Raw genomic sequence first — 24,352 nt, 5'->3', positions numbered from 1 at the left:
ACACAGCGAGAGAGGGAACACAAGCAGGGGGAGCGGGAGAAGGAGAAGCAGGCTTCCCGCCGAGCAGGGAGCCCGATGCGGGGCTCCATCCCAGGACCCTGGGATCATGACGTGAGCCGAAGGCAGACGCTTAACGGCTGAGCCACCCAGGCGCCCCTTTCAACATCTTTAATGAAAGAATTTATGTATTCTATTATGCTTAGGAGTACGGCAGCAAACAAAAAGCTGAACGATGATTAGAATGAAATTCACTATTTACCAGTCACCTAAATGAAGATTTCTTAGTCCTATTTGTATATTATTTTAAAAGAAACACCAAATTTAAAAGTATGAAGAGGTAGTTTAAACCAATTCCACTCATTTAACTTCTGCCTTATTTAGCTGAGCATATACAAACCAGCAAAATCTTTCCCAGAAAGAACTGTCATTCTCCGGAGGCAATTCCCAGGATCCACGAATCATCTAAAAAGGGGGAGAGGAGGGACCCTTTCTTTGGAAGACAGAAGGAAATAACTTATGCTTCTTAGGTGTTTATGACATTTGAAAGGATCACAAATAATAATTTTAAAAATAATAATAATAATTTTAATAATGGCAAAAAAAGCATTTATTGAGGCCAAAATGTCTCTGATTTTGTGGAACAGAGATGACCATTAAAAACAAAACTTTTCTTTTCTTTCTTTTTTTGTTTTTAAAGATTTTATTTATTTATTTGACAGGGAGAGACACAGCGAGAGGGAACACAAGCAGGGGGAGTGGGAGAGGGAGAAGCAGGCTTCTTGCTGAGAGGGAGCCCGATGCCCGGCTCGATCCCAGGACCCTGGGACCATGACCTGAGCCGAAGGCAGACGCTTAACGACTGAGCCACCCAGGCGCCACCAAAAACAAAACTTTTCTAACCAGCAGTTCCATTAAATAGGATACATTTACACCTAAAACAGATTGGCTGAGTGGTGCTTAGAAACACACGTCAAGTACACTAGTAACTCTGCTTTCTCTTTTATATAAGTACAAGAGATTTTTTAAGCTTTAAAGTATATAAACTTTTTTTTAATCATAACAGTAACAATATTAGTTTAATAGCTATAAAAGGCAGTCAATGTAAAAATTTCCTTTTCAGAGGTGGCTAGCTGCATACTGGACTTTAAAAAATATCCTTAGATTTTCTTATACATGCACTGATCTCTTAGAGAGCTATTTGGTTAGGCTGTATTATAGCTTCATACTAAAAGCAAAAAAATTTAAAACAACAATAACAAAAATCCGCACTCTCTCAACACTAAAAAGACAAAGCACTGTTAATGAAAAAAACAGCTTGATTCTTTATGATTCAGTATTATTAGAATCAAAAGGAATTAAAATTCACTATTCAAGAGTTTACTGTTTTAAGTCTCTAGCATTTATTTTCATAGCATAGAATATCTACTAAGATAATAGAAATGAAAATCTAGAACCACAGACTTTTTCTCTAAGGTTAACACAAAGAAGTTCAGGAAAGCAGTAGTACAAGCAAATCAATCAATAAATTGCTGAAAAGTTTAGAAAAGTGCAAAGCAAAACCCAAAAACCCTAGCACTTAAAAATTACAACTCTTTTCATCAAAGTCTCAAGTTAGTAGTTAAAATCAATTAGTTTTCAACTGCCATGAGGAAAGAAATTATTTTTATTAATACTCTGAAGAACAGGAAACAAAAGGTCAAACATACTAATTTTTTTTTTCTCAACAAACAATAAATTAGCTTTGGATCTATGACTAGAACTGAGATCTCAATTTTTAATGTGCTCAGATCAGCAGACTATTTCTGAGTGTAAAAGATTCCAATCATACAGAGTAGATTTTTCGGCTATTAATCATAAAGTGAATTTATGGGCTATGGTCACTGTTATCTTTAATAGGTTACAAATGACAATTTTCAAGTCTTTTAAGGGAACATTCAACAAGGACTAGGAAACAACAAAAACAACAAAAGATTTTTATAGTGCATATTTACATTAAGATAGCGATTAAAGACAACCTACAGAATATATTTAAAGAGTAGTCCAGACCTTCAAAGATTACTGAAAATTACTGCTCCAGAAGACTCCAGAGAAAACACCTATAATGATTTCTTGAGTACTTTTTCTCTTGTGTACCTACTTAGTAAGATAGTTTTTCTGTTTAATTTTTACCCAATTTTGTTTTTCTGCTTTAAGATGGAAAGAACATTTTTGATTTGGGGATTGACTAAACTTGACTATGACTGCTTTGGGGAAAAGGAAGAGAAAAATGATTTTGAATATACATTCAAAATATATCAATGTTTTGAACATGATTTTTAAAATAAATAATGTCCAGTAAATCAGATTTAAAACCTAGGATTATAGTTTGTTTAGCAGTTATAAAATACATATTCTAGAAAATATCATAAACTGAAACTCCAATGTGGAAAACATTTTGAAGCTTATAGAGAAAGCTAGATGTATTTAACAATTTACCTTGTTTCTAATTGTTTTATACTAAATTGTAACTGCTGTAAACGCCTATCTGATGCTTCCTCTCTTCCTTGGGCAGACAACATTTCCTCCTCCTAGAAAATAAAGAAACTGGAAGCTTGAGTATGTGAAAATACAATACATCATTATACAACATAAAGAATTCACTCTATAAAGTTATTACACTTCTAGAATTTAATATCTAAGTTTAAAGAAGGGATACCAATACAGCATTATCTAATCAACTCCTTAAAAATTGATCTAGATGTCTGAGAGCTGTCCATGAAATCTGTTTCACTAAAAAAAATTCTGTAGCATAGTATTTATGGTATGACTCCTTTTACACTAAAAAAATTAAAACATATATGCATATATATATATATACACACACAGAAAAAACATCTTTAAGCTATAAACAATCTGTTAACATTGATTATTTCCTAGGGATAGACCTGCAAGGTAATCTTGCATTACCTCTATTATATATTTTGTATATATGTTGTGCTCTTCTTTATATTTTTCAATATTATTTGAATTTTTAGGAATAGCATGCACTACTTTTATAACTAGGAAAGTAATAAAATTGAAAATAAACAAGCAATAACAGTTTGGAAATAAATCATGTACATACTAAAAAAAGGGGAAGAAAACCTCACTATCGATTTTGTATTAGAAAAACAATAATAAAAAGTCATTGCATATAAATTTCTACCAATATTTCAAACTATTTCTATAGTGCAAATCTAACAAAACAAAGCAGGGATTTGTATGTAAATAATCTGCCTTTATAATATGCTCTTTTAAAACTTGGTTATACAGCATACCATTACAATCATAGGATATTTCTTCTCTGACCTAGCAATGCTTTGAAATAAACAGGTTTGATTTGTACCACCTTTAGAAAAAATCCTGTTTATCCTTTCTTGCCTACTGTTGTGTTATTTTTTACATACCATTTTAATTCTATTGACTTTTAGCTATATCTCTGAATTAATTTTTAGTAGTTGCTCTAGAAATTATAGTATGTATCTTTAACTCATCCCAATTTATTCAGAGTTAATATCTAGTTCAGAGAAAACATGGGAACCTTGCAACAATGTATTTATCTCCATGTACCATCCTAGTCTTGAGTGCATTGTTCTATTACATCTGTGACTTTACAAATCCATCACATAGGTAGAGGTCATTGAACTCTACCTTTGAAACTGATAATACATGGTATGTTAATTAATTGAATTTAAATTAAAAAAAGGACAAATAAATAAATCCATCACATACACTGCTCAATCCTCCTTTAAAGCAGTCATATATTTTAAGGTATTAATTAGAAAAATATGTACAAAAATATTTCATATTTACAATTGTTGTTCCTCTTAATTTCTTCCTATATCTGAGTCACCATCTGGTGTCCTTTCCTTTTAGCCTAAAGAATTTCTTTTGTCATTCTTTGGATAACAGCTCTGCTAGTGACAAACTCTCAGTGTCATTTATCTGAAAATTTCTTTATTTTACCTTCATTTTTGAAGTACAGTTTCACTGGACATAGAATTCTTAGTGAGCATTTTTTTCCCTTCAGCACTTCAAATATATTATTCCAATGTTTTTTGCTTCCACGTTTCTTGTAAGAAGTCAGCCATTACTCTTACCACTGTTCCTCCGTTCATGCCATTTTCCTGTTGCTGCATTCAAGTTTTCACTTTATAACTGGTGGTCAGTATTGTAATGATGTGTAGAAGTAATTTTCTTTGTGTTTATCCTACCTGTTTTCCACCAAATATTGGAAGTTTCCAGCCATTATTTCTTTAAACATCTTTTCTGTCCCCGTCTCTTCTGCAATTCCAATTACATTCCTGTTGGCTTGCTTCGTATTTTCCCCCAGATCTCTGAGGTCTTGTTTATTTTTCTTCCATCTTTTATTTTAAAGATTTTTATTTAGTTATTTGACACAGAGAGAGAGAGAGAGCGCACAAGCAGGGGACAGTGGCAGGCAGAGGGAGAGGGAGAAGCAGGCTCCCTGCTGAGCAAGAAGCCCGATGCGGGGCTTGATCCCAGGACTCAGGGTCATGACCTGAGCTGAAATCAAGAGCCAACCGCTTAACTGACTGAGCCACCCATTTTTCTTCCATCTTTTAAACTGTTTTTTTTTTTTTAAATTTTATTATATTATGTTAGTCACCATACAATACATCATTGGTTTTTGATGTGGTGATCCACGATCCATTGTTTTCATATAACACCCAGTGCTCCATGCAGTATGTGCCCTCCTTAATACCCATCACCAGGCTAACCAATCCCCCCTCCGACCCCTCTAAAACCCTGTTTGTTTCTCAGTCTCATGGTTCATCTCTCCCTTCAATTCCCCCCCTCATTTTTCCCTTCCTTCTCCTAATGTCCTCCATGCTATTCCTTATGTTCCACAAATAAGTGAAACCATATAATTGACTTTCTCTGCTTGACTTATTTCACTTAGCATAATCTCCTCCAGTCCCATCCATGTTGATGTAAAAGTTGGGTATTATCCTTTCTGATGGTTGAGTAATATTCCATTGTATATATGAACCACATCTTCTTTATCCATTCATCTGTTGAAGGGCATCTCGGCGCTTTCCACAGTTTGGCTATTATGGACATTGCTGCTATGAACATTGGGGTGCATATGGCCCTTCTTTTCACTACATCTGTGTCTTTGGGGTAAATACCCAGGAGTGCAATTGCTGGGTCATAGGGTAGCTCTATTTTTAAATTTCTGAGGAAGCTCCACACTGTTTTCCAAAGTGGCTGTACCAACTTGCATTCCCACCAACAGTGTAAGAGGGTTCCCCTTTCTCACAACCTCTCCAACATTTGTTTTTCTTTCCCTGTCCATTTTTGCCATTCTAACTGGTGTAAGGTGGTATCTCATGTGGTTTTGATTTGAATTTCCCTGATGGCTAATGATGATGAACATTTTTTCATGTGTCTGTTAGTCATTTGTATGTCTTCTTCAGAGAAGTGTCTTTTCATATCTTCTGTCCACTTTTTGACTTATTTGTGTTTTGGGTGTTGAGTTTGAGAAGTTTTTTATAGATCTTGGATACCAGTCCTTTATCTGTAGTGTCATTTGCAAATATCTTCTCCCATTCTGTGGGTTGCCTCTTTGTTTTGTTGACTGTTCCCTTTGCTGTGCAGAAGACTTTTATCTTGATGAAGTCCCAAAATGTCACTTTTGCTTTTGTTTCACTAGCTTTTGGAGATGTATCTTGAAAGAAGTTGCTGTGGCCGATGTCAAAGAGGTTCCTGCCTATGTTCTCCTCTAGGATTTTGATGGATTCCTGTCTCTCATTGAGGCCTTTCATCCACTTTGAGTTTATCTTTGTGAATGGTGTTAGAGAATGATCGAGTTTCATTCTTCTGCATGTGGCTGTCCAATTTTCCCAGCACCATTTATTGAAGAGACTGTCTTTTTTCCATTGCATGTTTTTTCCTGCTTTGTCAAAGATTATTTGACCACAGAGTTGAGGGTCCATATCTGGGTTCTCTATTCTGTTCCATTGGTCTGTATGTCTGTTTTTGTGCCAGTACCATATTGTCTTGGTGATCACAGCTTTGTAACATAGCTTGAAATTGGGCAACGTGACGCCCCCAGCTTGTTTTTCTTTTTCAACATTTCCTTGGCGATTAGGGGTCTTTTCTGATTCCATACAAATTTTAGGATTGTTTGTTCCAGCACTTTGAAAAATTAAACTCTGTTTTTTGGATAGGAAAATTTCTGTTGATCTGTCTTCAAGTTCATTGCTTATTTCTTCTGCTATTTCCAATCTATTCTTGAGCCCATCTAATTAAATTTTTATTTTGGTTGCTGTACTTTTAAACTCCAGAATTTCTATTTTTAAAATTATTTTCTATTTCTCAGTTAAAATTCTCTATCTGCTCCATCACTGAAGCCTTATTTTACTCTAACTTAAATACACATTTTCTTTAATTCCTTTAACATATTTATAACCGCTTATTTGAAGCCTTTGCCTGCTAAATCCAAGAGCTAGGTCTGCTGAGAGTGAATTTCTATGGACTGCTTTGCTTCCCCTACCCCAGCCCCATCAGTCACACTTTCCTGTCTAGAGAGTTTTGGTTGAAAACTGGATAATATAGATAATGCATTGCAGTTACTTTGGATTCTGTTTTGTTCTTGAGGATTATTAGTTTTTCTGTTCAAGGAGGCAATTATCTTGCCTCGATTCAAGCTCTGGAATGTTTCCCCTATAGTATGCAGCAGCTGCCATATGTAATCAGTTCTTGTTTCTTTCCATGGTTGCTTTTTTACCTAGGCTTCCTGGAAATTCTCTTGTGCCTACATACTTAAAGGATTGGTCAAGTTTGGGCAGGGGTAGGGCTCATCCTCTTCATGATTTTGTTGGTCTTGGAGATTCCTCTGTAATTTCAAGCTGCTCTGGCTGCTTTGGGCTCTGTCCTCTGATACAAACATTAAGGCTTCAGCTTTCTGTTGCTTGAACAGTACACATTTCAGGAATGCAATCAATTATAAGAAGTGGTAAACTCAGATATATAGTTCCATATAGCTCTATCTTTCAAGAGTAGTTTTCTTTCAGGTCTCTGCCTACTTTTTCACTCAACTCCCTCTCCTACCCCCATATGCATACTTTGGCTGTCAGCCATGGATCTGGTCAGAGTTTATACTCAGAATTTAGGTTTCTCTCTCTGTTTTTTGTTGTTGTTGTGCTTTTGTTGCCAATATTTCTTCTTTATATTTTCAACTGCTTTTCCTACCTTTAACTTTGATCTTGGCTATTTAAGTCCATATAAAGCTGTTGTTTTCTGAACCCACAGCTATGGCGGCTGGCAAGAACTCTCAGGTCAGAAATTCAAAAACTTACAATTCGTACCTCTTTCAGTGTCTTTCTGTTTTTGGGTGTGTCCCAATGTTTTAAAGAATGTATCCAAGTTTTATAACTGTTATCTATGGGCAGTTTTACATAAGCCTTTCACGAATCACCATTATTAGAAATCTATAATCAACTTTCACTTATTAGGAAATAAAGCTTAGAAAAGTTACACAGCTAGTAAATACCACAGCTAGAATTTTTAATAATTATATCCACCTAAATCTAAAGCCTAACCTTTCCTTGACACCTTCCTGAAATGTCACTATTACACATAAAAACCAGGGTCTCTTATGCCAATAAGTATTTCCATAAATAACACAAAATGTAGTATTACATGCTTCTTTTTATCTATGTATTACCAATTAATCAAACTTCATCTTGTCTTAATATGTCTTTCAGTAATGATGTTATCTAGGAATGATTACAATGTTTTACTGACTCAGGATAAAGTGAATGGAAGTAATTTCCAAAATTATAATTTAGCTTCCTAATTTCATATTTTATATTTAGAGAGCAATAAAATGATTTTTAATTTCTTTTCCAGCAACCCTCTTTAACACCTAATCCAAAAAATATTAATAAAATTCACAGAAACTAAACTATAGGCTTCCAGTTGTCTTAGAAATAAGAAAATACCTTCTTTTGCATTTGTCCTTGAAGATTTTCAGCCATGTTATTTAACTCTTCCACTTTTGCTGCTGCAACTCTCATATCTAACTTGGCTTGCCTAAAATAGAAAGTAAGTTAATAAACACTTTTCATAGGCCATAAAGAATTTAAAAAGCTAGAAAAGAAATCTAAATTTGGTAAAATCACTAGTAACTCTTATGCACCTAAAAATGAATCTAAGGGGTAGATACTGAAAGATTCCTTTATTACTGATAAAATGCATGTGGAAGAGTAAAGAGGAAAAGTATAGGTGAAGGGCAGGGGTATAAAGTGGGAGTTATTAATACTTTATTTGGATAAATTATATTTCATACTCAAATGATTCATATTTCATGAAAAAGCACTTTATCATCTTAGTAAATTACCTAACAAGAATGGCAGTGCTAAGTAGAATATCGTTACTTTAATAACTTCCTGAATTTATAGAGTTAAAGAAATATCACTGATTGGCTTTTCTATGAAAATGAACCAAAGCTTCAATATTTGATCACTCCTTAAATACCAGGAGTATGTATTATATAACCACTTAATATAATGAATTCAAACATTTGTCTCAAGATAGTATAATAGTTAATTTTTTTAGAAATTGTAGTTGCAAAAGAAAAAATAACAAGTTTTTTGAATGTTCCATTAGTATCAAATAAGTTTCAATATCTTCTTGACTCCCCACAGAAAAAGATTTTAGAATAATAAGACTTTCTGAAACAGAAAAAAAGATTTTTAATATCCTACCAATTAAGCATTAAGTATGAAACAAAACACTTGGATTATGTAAAAAACATAAACATATTTAGGAACAAAGCTACTTTAGTGTAGGAACTGCCCATATTTATTTCTTAATTATATTTTATGTAGGTATTATAAATCAACCATTTCAGTGCTATTGGGCTTAAAAAATTATTTGATGAGAAATTCACAGTATATGTTAACTGATTTACTTTTGGCTAACAGTATTTATATATTACATTACTGATTAGCATAAGACAATAGGAAATAAAAATCTAACAGTAAATTGTCTTAGCATAAGACAATAGGAAATAAAAATCTAAAATGTATCAGATAATTACTAGGTAACAGAAACTGTCATAAATGCTTTGCAATCATCTCACTTAGTACAATTAACTTTCTCTGTGAATTAAGTATTATTAAGACTATTCCACCAAACTAAAGTTGAGAGTGAGGTTGACAGAGATTTACCAACTTGCCCGAGGATTCACAAATTAAGTAATGAAACTGGTATTTAAACAGAGTTCTCTATGATACACTGTCTACAAAAAAAAAATGGTTCCAATAATATAAAATTAAGCACTTTAGGAAAATGCTTTGTTTTGAATAAATCTAATTTATAAAAATCTGAATTTATCAGACATAAAATAGACTTTTTTCTACTTGCAAAATGGTTCACCAACAACAAATCTAAAACCAAAAACCACCTTATACCAATGTATTTTAAATCTCCCTCAAGGTTAGAGATAATTTCAGGACTGCAATTATCATATGAATCAATAAATGAACCTACCATTTATAACATCCTGTATATTTTAAAAGGAAAAAATTAAGCAGTGAGATACTTAATAAGGCCATGGCATGATTAAGAAAAAAAAAAAGATCAGTTAGAGAGACAATCAGAATACGATGCAATATGGAAAACTCCAGAGTCAGGAACCTAGTTCTGTCACTAACTAGGAATGTGGCCTAAGGCAATTCACCTGACCACAAGCGTCTCAGCTATCTTATGTCCAACAACAGGGAGGTGGATTAGATAATCTGCAAAGACCAAGACCCTACAATAGATGATCTCCTGATTTCTAATTTTCCTAATGATTCTACTTCTAAATTGTCTTTCAATTATGTATTCCATTTCCATTTCATGGCCCAACCTTTGGTCCCATCATTACTTCCAGTACTAGTCCAATAGTTTCCAAACTGAAGTCCTCACTGTGGGTCTCTTCCTTAATTCAATTTCTATAATGCATCATATCTGCAAATTAAGGTTAGCTACTGTTAAAAATCCTTGTTTAATAACATTTTCTGGATTCCCTACTTCTTTGGGCACACAATCAACACTCCTCTGCATGGCATATAAGGCTAATCATCATTTGGCCCCAAGGAGTCTCATCTCTTGCCAATTCCCTTCATGTTAATTTATGTTTCAAGTATAACAGAGCACTAACTAACTGTTTCTTAAAACAGATCCTTGTCTATTTTTTCACATTTGATTGAACTAAACTCCCTCTTTTTCTGATATATTCCTCAAAAATCTTCAAGACTTAGCTCAAAAGACTCCTCATCTCCAGTCTTCCCTAACTTCTCCTAGGCAAAAGACCTTATAATGCCAGTCTGCATAATACATAATACTTTGTACATTAACACATACTTCCTTGTGGAATTGTAGAGTTTATAAAAAAAATGGAATATAAGATCATTAAAGGCAAGAATCACATTTTATTAATTTTAAATCCTCAGGAGATAGCACAGTACCTGGCATATGGAAGACATGCAAATATGTCATAAATCAATGAAAAAGCATAAAAGGAAAGGAGATAAAGAGTAACAGTTACAACTTATATCTTGATATTTTACTTTAGATCCTGCATATTAAATTTGATATTCATGTGTGTGTGTGTATATATACATATATATATGTATATGTATATGTGTGTGTGTGTATATATATGTATATATATATATATATATATGACAGTAGGAAATAAAAATCTAACACTAGCTAAAATGTATCAGATAATTATTAGGTAACAGAAACTGTATATATATATATACACACACACACACACACACACACACACGATATATATAGAAATATATACAAAACTATATATAAATATATAAACTATATGTTAAAAAATATATACAAAATACATATATGTTTATTCCTACCTTGTTTCACAAGATAGAAATGAACTAAATACTTCCTTCTACTTCTGGCATGAAATACTAAAAGATATTCTAGAATAAAAGTTGTAAGGTCTGTCTTCTGGATCTTACTCCACCACCACAAAAGCCATGTGAACTGGGCCAATCACTTAACCTTTCTGAGTCTCAGAACTGTAGCTGTAAAATAGAGATTAAGAACAATTTTCCTGCATAGCTCACAAAATTAACATAAAGTTCATATAAGTTAATGCATATTAAAGCACTTTTATAAACTTTATTGTAGTTTATACAAATGCAAACTATTATAATTTCGCCCTTTTTAAGAATTTAAATTGTCAAGAACTGTGTGGTAGAGCTAGATTACAGCTGAGAAAGCTTTGGGATCCTTGAATTTTTAGCCTTAACTCTTGGCCAAAAAATGGAAAGTAGTATTTATGATGTGCTGCTTCAAGTCTGAATCCCACCTGGTAACCCCCAAACAGGATTTGTCTACTGATGGTTTTCACCTTGGACTGGTTAGACAACAGGGATGGACTATGTGAGCAGAGGGGCAAAAAAAGACACATCTTGGTAACTGAATCTGGAGACAAAGCATGTCTTTGTCTAGAGACCCTAAGGGTGCTTGTGGCTGAATGTCACCTGTACCCCCTATGCTTGTTTATGCCTTTTTTTAAACTGCCTTAAATTAAAAATAAATAAATAAATAAAATAAAAGCCTTATGTGAGTATGCTCTGCAGAAACCTGTCGTTCCTTTCAAATATTCAAACTTGTGAAACCTTTAAAGAAATCAACAAAAATAATATTAATTTTATTTTCTGAAGGAAGTTTAATAACTATATGTTTATACTATTTTACATGCAAATGTCTTAAGATATATGTCTCTTTATGGACATAATTTTATAAAAGACAAAATAGTTTTCTTTTTAGAAAAACACATTTGATAAGAAAGAAGTAAGAATAACTAAATATTAACAATTTTAATGTTATAACTACTCATATATTTATTTTTTGCTTCAAAGGAATAGTTTTTAAATGCATAGTATTTCATTTTCTGGTATGCTTCCTTGTCAAACAATTTAAAACTTCTGGGATTTGATTAGCAGAGAGGAACACAGCTGTGGAGTAAGAGGAGTCTAGGCTCGTCTCGTCCCACAAACACAGCTAGATAACTATCAAATCATCCTAAATACCCCAGAAATTGACATGAAGACAGAAGAAACTCTACAACTAAAGGGAGAGAAGAGGCCACACTGAAAAAGTTAGGAAGTGCAGAGACAAGGTTTAGGGGAGAAATGGATCATGGGTGCTGCAGAGGGGAAAGGGTGGTGGTCAAGGAGAAGGACAAGAGAGGGGGAGTACACAGGGGAACACACAAGGATAACATTTCCCCATTGGCTTAGAAAATGAAAAGGGTTGAATTCTGAGTTCTTGGAACCAGCAGGGCTTAAAGCATTGGAATTTTATTTATTTATTTATCTTTTTAAAGATTTTATTTATTCGACAGAGAGAGACACAGCAAGAGAGGGAACACAAGCAGGGGGAGTGGGGGAGGGAGAAGCAGTCTTCCCACGGAGCAGGGAGCCTGACGTGGGGCTCGATCCCAGGACCCTGGGATCATGACCTGAGCCAAAGGCAGATGCTTAAGGACTGAGCTACCCAGGCGACCCAAAGCACTAGAATTTTAAAGGTCGGTGGGCTTGACTGGGATAGAGTCTAGAGGGCACTGTGCTGCCCCTAGAGAAAAGGCAGGTAAACAACTGGGAGCAGACAGCACAGAAACAGTGATCTGCAGAATGTATGGGGAGATTATTTGCTCTCCTCAGAGTGCATCCCTGAGAGGCAGCATTCACCGAGACACCTCTCTGAAAACAAAGGAGCTGGCTGGTGCCATTTCCCTCCCCCACCCCTCAACATAAATACAAAGCCACCTGTGGGAAGCAGCATAGCGTGAATATTGGCTGCCTAAGGTGCTTATACCAAACCCCAACCCCCTGAGCTCTGGTGGGACTGCCCTTCTTAGTCAAACTTGTCTCTGTCTCAGCATGGTGGGCCCCTACTCCAGAAGACTAGCACAGACCCCTGCCCACACCATGTTTCCAGACCAGAGGGTCCTGCAAAACGAGAACAGATTTAGATTTAGGGCCTCAGTTCTGGTGGAGGTGGCATCAGGTCTCATTTCACAGGCAGACCAGAGCACACCTCCTTAAAACTCACTACATTCAGTCACGGACCAAATACTGCCCACAGGAGGCTAGGAGAGCCTCTGCAGAAGACTGGCCTGAAGGACAGAGGAGCCAAAACACAATAGCAGAGCATACTCAGTACACAGTGGAGACACTCCCTGAAGTGCCAAACCCTGGGTACTACATGATTTCTTCTTCATACGCCCAGTACTTTCAGAAGCAGGAGACGTAACTGGCTTTTCTAACACACAGAAGAAGGCAGAGATTAGACAAAATACTAAGATGGAGGAATTTATCCCAAATGAAAGAAAAGGATAAGACCATGGCCAGATATCTAAGCAAAACAGATATAAGTAACATGTCTGATGAAGAATTTAAAGCAACAATCATAAGGATACTTAGCAGGCTTGAGAAAAATAGAATACATCAGTGAGACACTTACCACAGAGATAAAAGAGTTAAAAAAGAATCCATCAGAGATGAAGAATACAATAAACGAGATTGGAAACTAGTGTGATGCTATGAACATCAGGTTGGAAGAGACAGAGAAAGGAATTGGTGATCTAGAAGACAAAGTAATGGAAAATAATGAAGCTGAATAAAAGATAGGAAGAATTCTGCAAAACGAGAACAGATTGTATGTATGTAATAACATTCGTATTCTAAGAGTCCAAGAAGAGAGAGAAAAGGTGGCAGAAAATTTATTTCAAGAAATAATAGCAGAAAACTTCCCTAACTGAGGGAAGGAAACAGACATCCAGATACAGGAGGCAGAGAGAACTCTCATCAAAATCAACAAAAGCAGGCCAACACTAAGACATACTGTATTTAAATTTGCAAAATACAGTGATAAAGGAAAAAAAATCTTAAAAGCAAAAAGACAAAAGAAGTCCTTAGCTTATAAGAGAAAACCCACAAGGCTAGCTGGAGATTGTACAACAGAAACTTGGCAAACCAGAAGCGAATGGCATGATAAAGTCAAAGGGCTGAATGGGAAAAATCTGCAGCCAAGAATACCCTATCCAGCAAGGATATCAATCAGAATAGAAGGAGAGATAGAGTTTCCCAGACAAATAAAAACCAAAGGAATTCATGACCACTAAACCAGCCCTGCAAGAAATATCAAAGAGGATTCTTGGAGTGCAAAGGAGAGACCAAAAGTAACAAAGACAAGAAAGGATCAGAGGAAATCACCAGAAAAGTGACAAAACAAGTGATAAAATGGCAATAAATACATATCAATAATTGCTTTGAATGTAAATGGACTAAATGCTCCAATCAAAAGACAGAGGGTGTCAAATGGATTAAAAAAACCCAAACAGCACCCATCTACATGTTGCCTACAAGAGACTCATCTTAGACATAAAGATACTTGCAGATTGAAAGTGGGGGGGGGGGTGCCTGGGTGGCTCAGTCATTAAGTATCTGCCTTGGGCTCAGGTCATGATCCCTGCTTCTCCCTCTCCCACTTCCCCCTGCTTGTGTTCCCTCTCTTGCTGTGTCTCTCTCTGTCAGATAGATGAATAGTCTTTGAAAAGAAAAAAAAAAAGAGAAAGAAAGTGAGGAGGTGGAAAACCAATTATCATGCAAATGGATGTCAAAAGAAAGCCAGAATAGCAATATTTATACTGGATAAACTAGGCTTTAAAACAAACATAAAGGAACTAATTGACAGTAACACAATAACAGTAGGGGACTTTAATACCCCACTTACATTAATGGACAGATCATCTAAACAGGAAAACAATGGCTTTGAATGATACACTGGACCAGATGGACTTAACAGATATATTCAGAACATTCCATCCTAAAACAGCAGAGTACACATTCTTTTCAAGTGCACATGGAACAATCTCCAGGATAGGATCACATATTTGGTCACAAAACAGGCCCAACAAATACTTGATTGAAATATTTGAAAATTGGGCGCCTGGATGGTTCAGTTGGTTAAGTGACTGCCTTCGGATCAGGTCATGATTCTGGAGTCCCGGGACTGAGTCCCACATTGGGCTCCCTGCTCAGCGGGGGGTCTGCTTCTCCCTCTGACCCTCTTCCCTCTCGTGCTCTCTGTCTCTCATTCTCTCTCTCAAATAAATAAAATCTTAAAAAAAAAAAGAAAAGAAATATTTGAAAATTATTTGAAGACTGAAATAATACCATGCACCTTTTCTGACAACAACATTATGAAATGAGAAGTCAAACACAAGAAAATAATCTGGAAAGACCACATACATGAAGGTTAAACAACATGCTACTAAACAAAGAATGGGTCAACCAGAAAAGCAAAGGAGAAATACAAAAATCTATGGAAACAAATGAAAATGGAAACAGAATGGTCCAAAACTTTGGGATGAAGAAAATGTAGTCCTAAGAGGGAAGTATGTAGCACTACAGGCCTACCTCAAGAAGCAAGAAAAATCTCAAATAAACAACTTAACCTTACACCTAAAGGAGCTAGAAAAAGAACAACAAATGAAGCCTAAAGTCAGCAGAAGGAAGTAATTAAGATTAAAGCAGAAATACGTGATATAGAAACTGAAAAAACAATAGAACACATCAATAAACCCAGGAGCTGGTTCTTTGAAAAAAAATGAATTGATAAACTTCTAGCCAGACTACCAAAAGAAAAGAGAACCCAAATAAATAAAATCACAAACAATAGAGGAGAATTAACTATCAACACCACAGAAATCCAAACAATTATAAGAGAGTATTATAAAAAGTATATGCCAACAAATTGGACAATGGAAAAATTCCTAGAAACATACAAACTACCAAAACTGAAACAGAAAGAAATAGAAAACTTGAACAGACTGATAACCAGGAAAGAAATTCAATCAGTAATCAAAAACTCCCAACAAACAAAAGCCCAGGACCAGATGGCTTCACAGGGGAATTCTACCAAACATTTAAAGAAGAATTAATACCTATTCTTCTGAAATTGTTCCAAAAAATAGAAAAGGAAGGAAATCTTCCAAATTCATTCTATGAGGCCAGCATTACACTAGTACCAAACCCAGATAAAGACTCCACTGAAAAAAAGAACTACAGGCCAATATCCCTGATGAACATGGATGTAAGAATTCTCAATAAAATACTAGCAAACTGAATCTGACAATACATTTAAAAAATCATTCACCATGATCAACTGGGATTTACTCCTGTGTGGCAAGAATGGTTCAATATTTGTAATATCAATCAATGTGATAAATCACATCAACAAGAGAAAGGTTAAGTCACATGATTCTTTCAATAGATTTAGAAAAAACATTTTACAAAGGACAACATCCATTCATGATAAAAACTCTCAACGAAATAGGTTTAGAGGGAACATACCTCAACATAAAGGCCATCAATGAAAAACCCAAAGCTATTATCATCCTCAATGGGGAAAAACCTCTACTGTTAGGAACAAGACAGGGATGTCCACTCTCAACCACTGTTATTTAACATAGTACTGGAAGTCCTAGCCACAGCAATCAGACAACACAAAGAAATGAAGAGCATCTAAATTGGCAAGGAAGAAGTCAAACTTTCACTATTCGCAGACAACATGATATTCTATGTAAAAAATGTGGAAGACTCCACCAAAAAATTGCTAGAACTGATACACGAATTCAGAAAAGTTGCAAGATACAAAATGAACATACAGAAATCTGTTGCATTTCTGTATGCCAATAATGGAGAAACAGAAAGAGAAATTAAGGAGTCATTCTCATTCACAATTCCACCAAAAACAATAAGATGCCTAGGAATAAACCTAACCAAAGAGGTAAAAGACCTGTATTCTGAAAACTATAAAACACTGATTGATGAAAGAAAGTGAAAAGAACACAAAGAAAATGAAAAATATTCCATGCTCTTGGACTGGAAGAATAAATATTGTTAAAATGTCTATATTACCTGAAGCAATCTACACATTTGATACAATCCCTATCAAAATACCACCAGCATTTTTCACAGAGCTAGAACAATCCTAAAATTTGTAAAGAACCACAAAAGACCCTGAATAGGCAAAGAAACCTCAGAAAAGTAAAGCAAAGCTGGAGGCATCACAATTCCGGACTTCAAGTTACATTACAAAGCTGTAGTAATCCAAACAGTATGGTACTGACATAAAAATAGACACAGAGATCACTAGAACAGAAAACTCAGAAATGAACCCACAGGTATATGGTCAATTAATCTTCAACAAAGCAGGAAAGAATGGAAAAAAGACAAATGGTGTTGGGAAAACTGGACAGCAACATGCAAAAGAATGAAACTGGACAACTTTCTTACACCATACACAAAAATAAATAAAATTTCTAGGATTTTTCATTAGTGTAATTTTTGTTACTTGTAATAGTAAGAGATTTGAATTAAACCTGTAAAAGAAAAAATCTTCGCTGTTAATTGAAGTATAACCAAGTATAAAAGATACAATACAGTACTATACTTAAATTATAGCATTAACTTGGACAGAAATTAAAATGTCTTAATTATCAATACGTATTTTTTGAGATTTAACATCAAATACAGTGAGTCTATTTTAAGATAAATTTTTATACATTTCTTTTGTAGTCTCATATCAATAGAGTTCTAGAAATGTTTATATTTCTTTCATACAATGAAAAATGGTAAGGTTCTGAAAGAAATAAAACCCAGGTTTTACTGATTTGATATGTATACTAAATTTTTTTATTTTTTTTGTTTCAAGTTTTTGTTTAAATTCAGTTAACATATGGTGTATATTACTTTCAGTAGTAGAATTTAGTGATTTATCACTTACATATCACATCCAGTGGTCATCACAAGTGCCCACCTTAATACCCGTCACCCTTTTAGCCCACCTCCCTGCCCCCTCCTCTCTAGCAATCCTCAGTGTGTTCTCTATAATTAAGAGTTTTATGATTTGCTCTTTTTTTTTCCTCCCCTATGTTCATTGTTTTGTTTCTTAAACTCCACATGAGTGAAATCATATGGTATTTGTCTTTGACTTGTTTCTTTTATCATAATACATTCTAGGTCCATTCACGTCATTGCAAATGACAAGATTTTCATTCTTTTTCATGGCTGAATAATACTCCAGTGTGTGTGTGAGAGTGTGTGTGTGTGTGTGTGTGTACCACAACTTCTTTATCCATCCATCAGTTGATGGACATTTGGGCTCTTTCCATAATTAGGCTACTGTTGAATATTCTAAAATTTTTTTTTATTTTAAAGATTTTATTTATTTATTTGAGAAAGAGAGCGAGCACAGAGGGAGAGTGAGAGTGAGAAGCAGACTCCCCACTGAGCAGAGAGCCCAATGCAGGGCTCAATCCCAGGACACTGAGATCATGACCTGAGCCGAAGGCAGACGCTTAATTGACTGAGCCACCTAGGCACCCCAAATATTCTAAATTTTTAAATGTAAAAGAAAAATGCACACATTAGGTACTTTAATAAGTGCTTCTGTAATTATCTGGTATAAATAAACCAATCATTTGTGCTTAAAAACTTTAGAAAGTCCCCAAACATAATTTTAGACAAAGTTCTGAATTTTTAAGATCACTTCTTACCATAATTGATACTGTACTAATAATTCAGTACATGAATCATAATTCATGAATAATTCATAATACATGAATTATGATTCATGTACTGAGCTATCAAAATTTTAAAAGAGTTTCTACAGTCTAAAAACAGTTCATTTGTGTAATTTTTTATACAATTTAGTTCAAAATTATACAAAATTTAGTTCAAAATGCTGAATTCTATGTTAGAATATAATTTTCTATCATACAAGTAGTTCTGTATACCTTCTATGTATGAAAGTGAGCTTTTTGCAACCATATGTACATAGTCTCTATCTGAGTCTTATTTCAGAATGTTGGGGGGTGGGAGGGTAGTACCTGGCATCTCTTTTTCAGAATCACTATAGTTGATTCTGATATACAGCCACTGTCTTAGATTTTACAGAAAAACTACACAATCAACATGTTTATCTTTGCAAAAATACTGTAAACAATGATTACAAATATAGCTTTAGAGTCTTACAACTTTAAATATCACTGATAATCTGGAGAATATATTAATTTTCTGTTATTATATAGGCTTATGCAATGGACATGTTCAAAAATTTTTACCACACACCTGTCATGTATCAGACACAAAAGATGTTATGCAAGGTGGTACAAAGCACACGAAGATAGGTGAGATACAGTAATCTTTAGAAGGGCCATAAAGCACACTTCTTCAAGCACTACCAAAGATTAAAAGAAAGTATTATGATTCAGAGTAGGTAGTTATTTGCATTTAGATCAGAGAATATTGAAGCAGGAGGTGTTTAAAATGAGAATTGGCCAAGAAATGGTGAATCACACAAGCACAGACAAAGAGAAAGCTTCAGAAAGGAATAAAATAAGTACAAGCATGAAGGTAGGAAAGTGTAGAACTTGCTTAGAGAAGATGGGAAATAAGACTGGAAAGGTGATGGGAGGTTACAATGTGGCTCAATTAACAAATTAAGTGATCTGTATTAATTTAAATGTAATGGGGGAGTTGCTCAAATAATGGGATCAGAGCTGTACTTTTGGAATTTAAATCTGGCATTTGTACATCAAAAACTAATGATGTACTATATACTGGCTAACTGAATATAATAAAAACAAATAAAAAAATAAATCTGGGATTTGTGAAAAAGGATGGACTAGAATGATGGTTCTGCCTCTTTCTTTAACCAACAGATCATAATAAATGAGCCAGAGGCAGAAAAGATCTAGTTTAAGTGATGGCGACAATAAGTAAGCAGTTCCACTGGGTAAGATGGCATAGATTTTACCAAGGCAAAATCTAAGAGATTCCACCCATTCATTCTTTGAACAAATATTTACTGAGTGCTTATAATATGCCAGCAATTTCAAAAAAGGGAAAGGAGAAAATATAGTAATCTGAAGAAACATCAGGTGACACCTATATACTGGAGGTCTTGGAAGATTTACGTGGGATAAGAGTGAAAGCAGAGAAACCAGATAGAAGACTAATACAAGCAAGAGACAGTGATGGCTTGGGATAGAGGTGAGGGTGGTAATGATTGGATTTGTGATAATCTGGATATAGAGCCAACAAAATTTGAATGGGGGGGGAAGCAAAAGAGAAGTATCAAGCAAAATTCCTAGGTTTGATGATGGTATTAATTACAAGATGGGGAAGATTTGCACTCCTCACTGCAATCATAGCAGTTCCACTTTTATCAATTTTATATATTGGGGTTCTATGTATTAGATTTTTTAAAGGGTTCTGCTGCTAAAAAAAAAAGTTTGAAAACCCTTGCTCTAGCAATTTAAGTATAGAGCTCCACAAAGTGATCATGAGCAGAGGCACATATTTGGGAAACAATATTATTGAGATTAAAGTTTAAGTTGGGTAGGATAAATGTGATCATGTAAGGAGGGGGGAAAGTGCATAATATAGCTAGAAATTTAAGAAATGTCTACTTTCAGTAGGTAGATTAAGGAAGTAGAAAAAGCTAAAGAAGAAAAGAAATGGCCACAAAGGTCAGAGAGGAAATGAGGGCACGAACACAAAAGACAGTAGAGAAATGTTCGAGAAGGACAGAAAAATCATCAACCACAGAGAATGGAAGATTTTGTTTTCAGGCAAAAAAGGTAAAACAGTACCAGTAAACTTGAGGAAAAGAACAGAGAGGTGGGACTAAATCCAAGTTGAAAGGAATTCCAAAGAGTGACTACAGCAGATACAGATTCTTCTTCCAAGCAATTTCAAAAAAGGAAAAGGAGAAAATACAGTAATCTGAAGAAACATCAGGTGACATCTATATACTGGAGGTCTTGGAAGCTTCCCACAGAAGAGAGACTAAATACAATTGCAATGAAAATCCACTGAGTGTTAAAAAAGGTGAGTGATGTGATTTGTTTTATGCTTTGAGGAGACTACTTGGGCTGGTGTGTAAAAAAAATTAATGATGAACACAATGATTATGTAACTTAAACTTTGTTGCACTAAACATAATAAAATTGTATCAAAAATCACATTTCCATCACATCAGCTCTTATGCTCTTCAATAAAACCATTTAGTTCTAAATCACATTTTAAAGATTTCTTGGATTTTGTCATATTTAAATAGAACACTAAACATAAAAAATACTTAAATATGTCTATCATGCATTTAAACCTAGAGATGATTAGTAATAAAAACAGATTTAAAAGTAAATATAGTTTAAAGCCTGGATCCATAATGGGAAACACTGAAAAAAATCTCTTAATTTAGTCTGCAAAGCTACTATTAGTTATATTAAAAATGTTTTTTTTTCAGGTGTACTTTAGAAATCAAACTACTAAGTAGACATACATTACTCCACAACTGAAGACCTTAACATATAATTTTCTAAATAATTACAGTTCAAGAAAAACAGTTGTGCCCCCAAAAGACCAAGGGTAAAGTACACTAATAAAAAACCCACATAAATTTAGTTTTGCCCCTCCAATGAGATACAATTACTTAATTAACTGACTTAATGACTCAAAAAATATTTTTTGAGCACTTGCCATGTGTCTAGCACTGTGTTAGGTGATGGCAAGATAAAAATGGCTAAATTAGGAGCTTATAAACTAGCAAAGAGAGATCAATTTGTAAAGAATTATGTACATTAAAGTGTTAAAAATGCTGTGACAGATGTATGTGCAGTCTATGGCTGAAGCAAAAGGTAGGCATGCTTGGTTCCTACCCAAGGAAGAAGAAACCATAAAGATTTTGAAAAAGATTTCTAGAAAATGTGACACTGAAGCTGAAACTTGAAAGTTGAGAGGACATTTATCAGCAAAGGGCATCTCAGGCACCCTGAACAATGTGAGCAAAAGTAGGGAGTTAAGAAATAGCATGGCTTGTTCGGGAAACTGAAAATAGTTCAGGAAATTGAGGTGAGGACTGACAAAATATGAGTTAAGTTGCCAGGAGTCAAGTCACAGAAGGCTTTAATGTCATTTTGAGTAATTTGAATTAAATCCTATAGGCATTTAGTAGCCATCAAAGAAGAAAGACATGATCAGATTTTATTTTAGAAAGATAATTTGATGACTATGAAAAAAGAAGATGGGGAGGGAGAATTAATTTGGAGGTTACTGGAGCACTGATGGACTGAGCAAAATAGTAACAATATAGTGATACAAAAGTGGAGGATCTGAGAGACATTTAGAGGGTAGAGCTGGGACAGCAAAAGATTTCGGATGCCTCCTGGTTTTCTGAAGCAGGAACTGGATGGTGTCATTCACAAATATAAAAAGATTCAGGAGATATGGTAAGAAGCTCAGTTTAGTACCGCTGACCTATGTGACTGGAAATAACAAAAAGAACCTCAAGCTAGAAAAACTGAATGGGATCTCATCTTTAGAAATTGTTGAATCCACAAAAGATGTGTGAAATGAGTCCAATTACAACAATTTTGAGGCTATATCACACAGAAACTTATTAAGGACTGTTTCTACACTCTGAGCACACATGTATATGTTTATGTTTTCAATAAATATAAAATAAGGTGATTGACAAGTTATAGATTCTTTATATGAAGATAATATCTGTATCTGTTAATGAGATCATTCCTTAGTGGCTAAAATTTTTTTTAATAAATATTCTGATGATGCCAATCTGATGAAAGGTTAATATGGATCCCTATGCAAGTGCTTTAGTCAATCTTTACAGTTAGGTCCTTTTACAAGTTATTCCTGAGGGGTGTCTGAGTGGCTCAGTTGGTTAAATGGTTGGCTCTTGATTTCAGCTCAGGTCATGATCTCAGGGTCCTGTGATAGAGCCCTGCATCGGGCTCCACACTCAGTGGGAAGTCTGCTTCTCTCTTTCTCCTGCTCTGCTCCCTCTGCTCCTACCCCCCCGCCCCCGATCACGCTCTCTCTCAAATAAATAAATAATCTTTAAAACAAAAAACAAAATGAAATAAAAATAAGTTATTCCTGAGATATACAAATGACAATCCTTTCCTTCAAAGACATTACAAGGCAGGGGCACCTGAGTGGCTCAGTTGGTTGAGCCTCCAACTCTTGATTTTTGGTTCAGGTCATGATCTCAGGATTGTGAGTTAGAGCCCCATAGTGGGCTCTGCCCTCAGTGCAGAGTCTTCTTGAGATTCCTTCCACCTCCCTCTTGCTCCTACCTCTGCTCCTCCCCCAGCTCGTGCTCACTTGCTCTCTCTCTAAAATAAAAAAAAAATTTATAAGGCAGATGTACAATCTGAGCACTTGAAAAATAATCGTTTCTACAAGTCAGCTAAATATACATTATAAACAAATATATATGACAAAAAAGCACTGAAAGAGAAATAGCATAAAATCTCATCTGAGTATATCCACAAGAAAAGAGTAAAAATCTGGTGTAATGAATTGAGAGAAGTCTTCTTGGAGAAGGCAGATTTTAACCAGATTTTGAAAGTTATAAGTTTTCTGAGAAACAGAATAATGATCAAAGGCAAAAGGAAGAAACCAAAAGTTTTTCCATGAAAAACAGTAAAATGACTATTTAGAGCAGTTTGTACATAACTGGAAGGTTGAGGGGGGCAGGTGAATGACAGTTCTTAGAAACCAGGCTGAACACTCTGGAAAACAGTATGGAGGTTCCTCAAAAAGTTGAAAATAGAGCTACCATATGATCCAGCAATTGCACTACTGAGTATTTACCCCAAAGATACAAAAGTAGGGATCCGAAAGGGTATGTGCACCCCGATGTTTATAGCGGCAATGTCCACAATAGCCAAACTGTGTAAAGAGCCAAGATGTCCATCGACAGATGAATGGATAAAGAAGATGTGGTATATATATATATATACAATGGAATATTATGCAGCCATCAAAAGGAATGAGATCTTGCCATTTGCAACGACGTGGATGGAACTGGAGGGTATTATGTTGAGCGAAATATGTCAAACAGAGAAAGACATGTATCATATGATCTCACTGACATGAGGAATTCTTAATCGCAGGAAACAAACTGAGGGTTGCTGGAGTGGGGGGTGGCGTGGGAGGGATGGGGTGACTGGGTGATAGACACTGGGGAGTGTATGTGCTCTGGTAAGCGCTGTGAACTGTGCAAGACTGTTGACTCTCAGATCTGTACCTCTGAAACAAATAATGCAATATATGTTAAGAAAAAAAAAAAAAGAAGAAGAAGGTAGCGGGAGGGGAAGAATGAAGCGGGGAAAACCGGAGGGGTAGACAAACCATGAGAGACGATGGACTCTGAAAAACAAACTGAGGGTTCTAGA

The 24,352-nt window shown here is 35.0% G+C and overlaps 1 protein-coding gene across 4 annotated transcripts in view; it reads right to left on the bottom strand.

Moving 5' to 3' along the window:
- SCLT1 (sodium channel and clathrin linker 1) overlaps nucleotides 1–24,352 on the bottom strand; it is a 204,348-nt gene that overhangs the window by 111,111 nt on the left and 68,885 nt on the right. For all 4 annotated transcript variants that reach the window (XM_035023077.1, XM_035023076.1, XM_035023079.1 and 1 more), the window contains 2 exons: nucleotides 7,989–8,079; nucleotides 2,476–2,567 (listed from right to left, as the gene is read on the bottom strand). In XM_035023077.1, coding sequence (XP_034878968.1) covers nucleotides 2,476–2,567; nucleotides 7,989–8,079 — 183 coding nt within the window. The remainder of the gene's footprint in view (nucleotides 1–2,475; nucleotides 2,568–7,988; nucleotides 8,080–24,352) is intronic.

The sequence above is a fragment of the Mirounga leonina genome, unplaced genomic scaffold (genome assembly GCF_011800145.1).
Source record: "Mirounga leonina isolate KUSES-001 unplaced genomic scaffold, KU_Mleo_1.0 Mir_176, whole genome shotgun sequence".
NCBI lineage: Eukaryota > Metazoa > Chordata > Mammalia > Carnivora > Phocidae > Mirounga > Mirounga leonina.
This window is presented reverse-complemented; position numbering and strand designations above follow the sequence as displayed.